The sequence below is a fragment of the Sinocyclocheilus rhinocerous genome, unplaced genomic scaffold (assembly GCF_001515625.1).
Source record: "Sinocyclocheilus rhinocerous isolate Xijiao unplaced genomic scaffold, SAMN03320098_v1.1 scaffold585, whole genome shotgun sequence".
NCBI classification, from domain to species: domain Eukaryota; kingdom Metazoa; phylum Chordata; class Actinopteri; order Cypriniformes; family Cyprinidae; genus Sinocyclocheilus; species Sinocyclocheilus rhinocerous.
In genome coordinates this window covers 1,406,928-1,416,713 of record NW_015630024.1, presented here as the reverse complement: position 1 = coordinate 1,416,713, position 9,786 = coordinate 1,406,928, and the positions used below count along the sequence as shown (strand labels likewise).

At 35.4% G+C, this 9,786-nt stretch overlaps 1 protein-coding gene across 2 annotated transcripts in view; it reads right to left on the bottom strand.

Moving 5' to 3' along the window:
* LOC107739694 (calcium/calmodulin-dependent protein kinase kinase 2-like) overlaps nt 1-4,059 on the bottom strand; it is an 18,559-nt gene extending 14,500 nt beyond the window's left edge. For both annotated transcript variants that reach the window (XM_016551890.1, XM_016551891.1), the window contains exons 1-2: nt 3,433-4,059; nt 1,373-1,420 (exon numbers count right to left, since the gene is read on the bottom strand). In XM_016551890.1, the coding sequence (XP_016407376.1) occupies nt 1,373-1,420; nt 3,433-4,020 (636 nt within the window). In that variant the 5' untranslated portion in view covers nt 4,021-4,059. The remainder of the gene's footprint in view (nt 1-1,372; nt 1,421-3,432) is intronic.
* Between the last annotated feature and the right edge of the window lie 5,727 nt (nt 4,060-9,786).

The window sequence follows — 9,786 nt, the reverse complement described above, 5'->3', positions numbered from 1 at the left end:
TGAGGGCGTTTTCGTACGCGTTTGGCCAATCAATGTCTACTTGCGTCGCGATTAGTACCAGTTGTGCTGGTTAGACCCTGCTCCGGAGTAGGAGCTAATTTGGTTCTCGAAAAAGGCAGTCCGGTACTAAAATCGCACCCAGTTCCGGCGGTGCGAAAACGCCAAAAAGTGGGTAGTGCCACAATTAGTTCTGGTACTATGAAAAGGTTCCCGCGGTGCGAAAGGCCCTATTATGTCCACAAAAAAAAAACATGGTAAAACATGGTACTTTTGTAAGTGTCTAATTCATTCTGTTTTAATCATGAAACTTTGATCTATCCTATGGTGTCACAAAATTACCATATTCATATACTATGAAATTAAATAATATTCCAAATTATTTCAAACTCTATTACCATGGTACCCTGTTCCAGAAAAGGAAAAAACAAAAAGGCACTATTGTATATTGTCTCGGCAAAATTGATTTTGAATAGTCAACAGCAACATTCTGTGGTCAAATATTGATTTTTCCTAGATGTTTTATCTTTTTTATATTTCCTACATAGTTATCTCTGGTATAACTATTTTTTTATTCTCATATTCACTACAGTTTAAAAGAGTTTTTTTAAATTATATTATTATATTATATAATTATTTTTTAGATACTTTTATTCAGCAAGGATGCTTGAATTGATCAAAAGTGACAGTAAAGGCAGTTATGATGTTAGAAAAGATTTATTTCACTGTTTCCACTAACAGATTTAATATAGCACATTAAACATTGCTTAAACATTGATAATAATAATAAGAAGAAATGTTTCCTGGTCACCAAATGAGCATATTAAAATTATTTTTTATTTTTTAGTCATTACCCCAATCTTCAGTGTGCAAAAAAATAATTTTAATATGCTCATTTGGTGTTCAGGAAACATTTCTGAAAACTCAGCTTTGTCACCACAGGAATAAATGACATTTCAAAATACATTCAAATAGAAAACCGCTATTTTAAATAGCAATAATATTTCATAATAAATAAATTTTTTAATACAGTAATGCAGCCTTGGTGAGCATAAGAAACTTCTTTCAAAAACATTTTAAAATGTTACCGACCCCAAATGTTTAAACTCAAATCTATTTTTCACGTGTATTTATTTATTTATTTTCCAAGATACAGAAAAAAGGAAAAAGTGTGATAATTTCATGTGGCTAATTTTGTAAAAATGACCAATATGCCTCACGTATTACTTTTCATATTTTTACCATACCAAATATGTGAGATGTTTGTTCTGAAATAAGGAAAACAGCTCAATTCATCTTTCAGCAGAGTGTTCATTCATCCCAGACTCAGCAGGAAGTGATCTATACATAAATAATAAATGAAAAATAGACATACCTTTCCGATCTCATCTTTCAGCTTGTACTGGTTGAGCTGCACGCAGTCCTTTTGAAATAAAGAAACACATGATATCGATCAATGACACTAAGGTCTTCTTTAAGGAATTGTAGTCACTACTTGTGGCCAAAGATCACAGCAAATACTAACTTGATTCTCTCATCAAGAATGATGCTTGTAACATTCCAGGTTCAAAGAATCAAAAGCATTAGCAGAAGAAAAGCTACAAGGTTTTTGAGCCAGGTTTATTATAGTTAACTAAAACAAAATAAATGTTAATTAAAATAAAATATTAAAAAACTTGATTTCAGCTAGTTGCCAAGGCATCATTTCTCATTTTCGTTTAGCTTAATTTGAAGTACTAAAATAACTAAAACGAAATAAACTGAAACAAATAAATACAAATTAATAAAAACTATTTAGACCAAAAAAAAAACACAATAAAAATGACAAAAAATACACTACAAAATTACTAAAACAGTGAAAACAGAAGATATATACAAAAGTATCAAATTCAAAATATTAACAAAAACTATAATAGTATATCAATGATACTGAAATAACACTGACTTGAGCCCAGAAAGGTACACGAGCTAAAGCTACACACATTTCTCGCTGATTTCATGTCCTAATGGAAAAGCAGAAGCATCTATAGGGGAACTTTCTCTTGACAAGCGCCATTAAGAGGAAGGTTACCTTACATACCCTCTCAAGCTTGCAGACTTGAAGCCAGTGCAGAGAATGAAGAAAAGGAAATGTTCTTCTCAAAGACAATATCAGTTCTCACACAAGCAGCTCAAATTAACTCAGGGCACAGCATCACATTGTCTAGTTTTTGGTGGTGTAATTATATAAGCTTACATAATTGTTAGGCACAATGTTAACCATTGTGTTGTTCAGATAGTTGGATTGTGTTAAAATAGATGATGTTGTGTTTTACACCTTCCAGACATTGCCCACCTCTAATATAGAGATCACAAAGATCACAATTTCTATATTTTATAAATTATCTTATAATATATTTAGTATATAATATGTAATATTTAATATCTAAATATACATGAATTTACATTACTAATTAATTCAATGTTAAATACTATATAAATAATAAAAACATATTTTTATTAAAAAACTGCAACATTAGAGTTGAGCATAATTAGAAAAAAATCAGTTTTTCCCCCATGACATTTACAAGCCTACATTATTTAAAATATAGAGACGCATTAATTGATATGAATGATTTAAATGTTAAATAAATAATATATTTTTAAAAATATATTCAACATTTTTTAGCATAATTACAAACTTTTCTGTATTTTATATTCTTGACATTTACAAGGCTTCAGGCCACTATTACAAGCCTACATCATTTAAAATATAGTGTATAATGTGAATTTTATATCAAACAATATATTTATTATACAATATTTACTGTCTATATTTAATATGTAAATAACAACTAATTGCTATTAATAATTAAGATATTGAATATTATATAAATAATAAAAATATACTTTTACAAATATGTCACATTTTAGAGTTCAAATATTTTATACTGATACAAGCATTTTATAATGTAAATTTTATATTACACAAAATATTTATTATAAACTATTTACTGTCTATATATTAAATATGTAAATAATAATTAATTGCTATTGATAATTTAGATATTAAATTTTACATTAATAATAAACATATCTTAATTATTTATAAATTAAATAATAATATTTATATTTATATTAATTCTATATTTTATTTCCAGCCTACAAGCCATTTTACAAGCCTACATCATTTAAAATATAGTGATCACAAAAAGCAGTTTCTAGCCCCAAAGCTTTATCATGTATATTTTTTTATTTTAATATTTAGATTTAATGTGTAATTATGAATTAATTTAAATTAATAATTTAGATAATACATATTATATAAATTAAAAAAAAAATGGCATAACAAAAATGTTTACATTTCATTTAAATATAATATAATTAATTAATGGATTTATGTAAGGGACTTCCCTACTCTTACAAACACACCTGCCATTACCTCCGGCCACCTACCTGCAGGTCTGTGATGGAGACACGATGAGACTCCACGGTTGGTCTTCGAGGGAGGCGTGGAGACGAGTGAGGGGAGGTGATTGGCGAGTAGGGCAGCGATGGGTAAATATAGCGTCCGTTCAGCCCCGGTGAACCGCAGGGCGACGAAAGCGTCTGCGAGCGTTCCTGTAGTGACAGCTTCCTGTCGGAGAGGCTCAGTCTACCTCTGTGCTCCTGTGGTTCTGGGAAGAGCGCTTCCGGGCGGCCCACCGTGTGGGATAACAGATCACAGGAGACCATGCGGAAGGGCGGGACTGGACCTGACGACGCCGGCTCTGGCGTTTCCGAGCTGTCCATGTCCTCCACCTCCTCCTCCTCTCCGCCCTCCTGCCCTGAGCCACCACTGGGCTCGTACTCCGTCACCACAATCATGGACTCCATCTCGCTGGTACAAGAGCTCAGGCGCGTGGACGAGGAAGGGAGCACAACACAGCTCCGCAGCAGGTCAGGCAGTGGCTGATTGGGCGGCTGTACCGGGGGAATGGGCGGAGCATGGCCCAGAGCGGCAGTGGGATCAGAAGAGGGCCAGGAGGAGACACAGGGAAACATAGTGTCCTTCCCAAACACCTCTCAGTAGACCCTCCATCAAAGCCTGGCAGGAAAAACAGAGTTGGGAAATGTTAGATGTCATACAGAATGTCCGCGCTTTTGCCCAATGAATTTCCTTGACTTTGAGTATCGTTTGGGAATGGCCGTTATGATCACTTCACATTTTTATTATTATTTTTCCATGTTCTTTCCTGATATTGCCCACTCAATATTCTATATATCCAATCCCAATCAATCAATTTTACCCAATCACCAATATTTTATAATGTATTATTTTATATATTATTTTTATCATATAATTATTATACCCATTATATAAATATTTGATATTTACTGTATATAATAGTTAGTATTCAACTGTTTAGTGTCCAATTATGAATTGACGTTAAAGGAGTCATATGATGCGATTTACATTTTTCCTTTCTCTTTGGAGTGTCACAAGCTCTTGGTGCATAAAGAAGATCTGTAAAGTTGCAAAGACTAAAGTCTCAAATCCAAAGAGATATTCTTTATAAAAGTAGCCCACCCGCCTCCGCTCACTCAAGCCGGCCTCCGCTCACTCTAGCCCCCGGCCGCCGCTCTCTCTTGGCCTCCGCTCACTCTAACCCGCCACATTTCATTACACCAAATACACAAAATAATGTTCTTTTTAGCATCATCATATGACCCCTTTAATATTTTAGATATTAACTATTACATAAATATACAAATTTTAAAATATTTAAAAATATTTTTTAACATTTTTGAGTTGATCATAACTAAATTTCAATATTTTTATCCTTGATTTTCACAAGTCTGCACCTTCTTAAAAAGCCCTGACATGTATTATTGTGATGTATGCAAGTATTTTTGAATTTTGCAACTTTTTTTTTTTTTTTGGCTAATGGACCTTGAGTCTGGAGATAAAGTTGAATGACCATATCTTACAGAATGTCAGTGCACATTCAGGTGTTTTTGTAGAATTTTAAAACTGATTTTTGTGTGTTGAATTGAGGTGTGTGTATATATATTATATATCTATACACACACACACACACACACACTGTACACACACACTGTACACACACCTCCATTCAACACACAACATTTTCTAATTTACATACCTTTAAAATTCTACAAAATCTCTATTTTAAAATTCCTTGATATTCCTGGGTTTTCCCTGACATTGATTCTAGGACAAAGTCTAATGGGAACAAACCCTTGACTCAAAAAAAACATTGCTCTATATATACTCAACCTCCATTTTTGTCCTTTAGTCAGGTCATTGTTATAAAATGATATTACACTGAAAAGTGGTGTACCTGTACAGATTAAATGAGTGAATACAGCTAATAAGCTTATAAATATAAGATGCTTCAAGTAAAGCCTGCTTGAAAAGATTACATATCTCCATTCTGCTCTGAGCCCACATTTCTTATGGCCTTGATTTACATGCAAAATGCTGTAGTTTCTTTGGCATGCCGATTTTCTGAACATTGGAGACTCTGTGTGTGTGTGGGAGAGGTGTGGGTCTCGCAGAATGAGAGAAATATAAGCACGTACAATAAAAAAGACATTCATTACTCTGAGGGGTTCAGAAATGAGAACTTGTGTGGGCTGGCCCACCCCCTCCATGCGTCCTCATTTCTATCGCTCGCATTCACCGAGATCAACTGCAGCTTGGTTTTTCTTCTCTATCTCGGTTTCGTTCCCTGTCATTTCTTCATCTGCGATCGAATCTCTACTTATGTTTTTGCTGTAATATCATCTCGGGGCCCTGGCCTCCATGCGTTCTGCTGTCAAAACACCTACACAGCTGGAAGATGGTGTTCTCTCTCCCTCAATCGGGAACACTGTGGGGGAAAAAAAGCCAATTTTTCTCAGCGTTCCTCATCTTTGACCCCTCCCGCATCCATTTCCCAAGTTATTACATCCCCGACACTCATTTTCACCCTAAATCAGAATGCACTGATGAGGATTCGAGCTTTTCTAGCTAAAAATTACACTTTCTCACAAGAAAAAAAAAGTCACATTCATACTGGAAATAACCTCCATTCTCAAAAATCTCCATTCGGATCAAAAATTACATTAGAGGACAGACTCAGAATATAATAGAAACTTGGTAGGCTCTTAAATTAAACCACTTTACAATCTATCAGAACATAATACAACCACCTAGCCATGTGCTAGAAACCACGCAGAACACCTTAGAAACAATATAAGTGTCAACCTTTGTATGATTAAGCAAGCACTATTCACATTTATGCATAAAATGTAAAAATCTTGTTTATCAAACTGTCCCTCACCATCCATCACCTACTGAGAGATTCAGCCAGTAAGAGAATGAATGATGGATTTTAGATGACATTAATATGACAACAAGACAAGTAACAACCAAGTGATTGTAACGTCACGCAAGATGATATGTGCAACATCCTGTGTTGTAAACATTTTTAAAACACAAAATTACTGTTATGCTTATTATTAAACTTATAATGACACTTATAATAAACTTACATTTATGCAGTTTTTATTTAATCTTAATCTTGAGATTAAAATTGTACATTTAAATTTTACATTTATTAATAAAGAAACTGAAAGCACACTGACAAAACACTGGGGGGTGGGGATTCCGTTTTTTCCGTTTTAATTTTTCTGGACTCCTTTTTAATGGTTAAATTAAATTTTATTAATCAAAAATAGCATGTCTAATTAATTAAAATCATGAAACTTAAACAATTTAACATCAATTTATTAAAAGTTTAACATCAGAGCAGTTCTGGAGATGTTGTTCATGTATTTATGTCCTCATTAGTGAGACGGCAGATGTTAATATCACCGGAAGAGTCACATACGCTTTAGTACGAGTAGTAAACAAAACCGCGCGTCTGCGCCATTCATTAACACAGAGACACGCAGAATTCATATTTAAATAGTCTTTTTGCAGCTTAATATTTACAAATACTACTGGTGGGAGTGGGAGTGTACTCACTTGTGTGTGCGCATCAGTGCAGAGAGCGCGCGACCATGTAACGTAAAGACAGAAATGACATGCTGTCGTGTAAATAAGAAAAATAACATAAGGATATTTAGTTTGTTTAATAAAAGAACAAGGTATTGACCAGTTCTATAGGAAAGGTAACTTCTGTTGTGATCTGGCGCAATAGAGAAAATAAAATTAAAGCTGCAGTCCGTAACTTTTTTTGGTTAAAAATGATCTGAACATTAGATTCATCCGCGCTGACTCACAACCCACGCAAGCTAGATAATTCCGCACAGAGCTGCAATTCCAGGTTTTCAAACAGAGATGGCGACAAAGAGGCAAAACTTATGGACTGCAGCTTTAAATAAAATTAACTTGACCTTCAAGGGGGGGCGGGGCGCCCCCTAATATAACTCAATATAATGGCAGGAGAAACACTGCTATTCATTAAGGAAGCCTGAAACAAGTATCACAGTTTGCAACAGTTTTCAGCCTTGATAAGAAGAAATGTTTCTTGAGCACCAAATCAGCATTTTATAATGATTTCTGAATAATCGTGATATTGAGGTCTGAATTATGGTTGCTAAACATTCAGCTTTGCCATCACAGGAATAAATGACATTTTAAATGATTAAATATATATTAAAACTCAAAACAGGTATTTTACATTGTAATAATATTTCACAATATTAATGTTTTCACTGTATTTTTGGACAAATAAATGTAGCATTCTTTCCAAAACATTAAAAAATCTAACCGACCCCAAACTTTTGAATGGTAGTGTATCTAGTTATTTAAGAGCTGATTGCATTAAAAAGTGTAAACTGGTAAGAAATAGGCTATTGGTTGAAGTGATTATTGGTCAATCTCTGAAGGTAATCATTCAGTGTAGCAAAGTATCATGGTATTGACATCTGATGCCATTACTGTACCATCACAGCACTAATGGTCTACTATTATTAGTACACATTGACTAATAAAGCAGCACACAACCAAATAAATCACCTATTTTAAGATATCTGAGTAGAAGAGGCACATTTTATGATGAAATTAGATGTTTTTAATGTCAGATCCGATTTTAATCACTGGTCTGTCTCTGGTGTGGACGCCGTTAGTGACTTCCTGTCTACCTCAATGACAAAGAGACAGCCCAGCTGAGTACAGAGCGGCCAGGCATGTCCGACCCATTTGTCAGCTCAGGTGCTGATGGGGGGATGATGAAAGTGTGCAGAAAGTCAAAGGGATTGATGTGTCATTATCTAGTCCGAGCGTCAGGCAACTATCTGAAACTCATGCGGCAGTATTACAGGTACCTTGCAAGCATCTAAAATACCCAGAGTATCTCGTCCTCTTTTCAAGAACAGAAAATTCACGGTAGATGTGGCCTGACTGCAATGGTAGGCTGAGCTATTTTAATCTGAGAGCAGTTTCCACATTCTTCTGTGACCTACTTCGATCTTTTGGATTGCAAACCAAGTGTTTCTCCTTCACGTGCCCAACCTACCAAATCTCATTTGTTATGGAGACTCGGACTCACAAGCAAACAATCCTTGGACCCCCACAGACCACATGTATAACAAACTGGGTCTACATTAAAGGGTTTCCACAAAGGACAACATCAAATGCATAAAAAGACCCACCGCTTTCAGTCAAGCCCTTACCCAAGATGAACTCCAGCAAGAAACCAATTTTACCCTAGAAACAAACAGATGCAGCCTTACACCAAATGACTTTACACTCTCTAGTTGTATTTATTATGGTGAGATGCACAGGGCATCCACGGGGAAAGGGGTCCACAGAGGATTGACCGTATGGGACCATCTGGAGTGTTCAGCATTCTTCGAAACATTAGCTTTAACAGGGAAAACCAAAGTACTAATCTGTGGACAAGAGGAAGCAGGAATAATCTACACTGACTTAATGCTAACCTAGCATGTTGTACCTAACACTTTAAAGACAAGTTTTGGGTTCAAAACGAGTTAAGCTCTCCCAAAACCATCTGTGGGGTGCTGTCGATCTCCACAGACAATGATTTTGGCTTTACAATAATACCCCAATATACAGCACTTCAAGCGAAATCAAAGAATGGTGTGACGCCATTTCGAACAAAATTTAGGCCAAAATGAAGTTTGTTTCAGGAGTTCAAACCAGCTTGCCAAAGTAAAAAGTTCGCTCTGGCTTGAAAACACCTTCAAACTACCATTGCTCCATGGCGATTACGTAATACAACCTTAAAAATAAAGGTTCTTTATAGGTATATGGTTCCTTGAAAAAGGGGTCATCGGATGCAAAATTCAGTTTTTACATGTTTTTTGAACTGAAATGGATCTTGGCAGTGTGTGTACACTATAATGAACACTATAAACCACCCTATAATGATAAAAATCCACCCAGTGTTTTTTTTTAAATCCCAATAACTCATAAGCAATGTCTCAGATCAAGCTGTTCTCAGATTCTTGGCAGAGTGACGTAGTTCTGCACACAGGCCCCTCCCACGACTATTGACGAACACTGGCGTTTTATCACTGAGTGAGCTGTCATCAGTCCGCCATTGTTTCACCGCCGGAGCAGATGTAGACAAGAATGGCCCCTAAGCGATTGAGGTATTCTGTTGTTGGATGTAATAATGAACATAGCAGTCGTCATTTACTCCTAACATCACGCTGAAGACACAGAGGATTACTTTTGTTTTTGAAGGGAATGCGCCCCCGATCTACCTAAATGAGTCTATGTTCTAGGGTTGGGCGATGTCTACAAAATTGGCATCGGACGATGTCTACAGTGAAACATCGCGATGGACGATA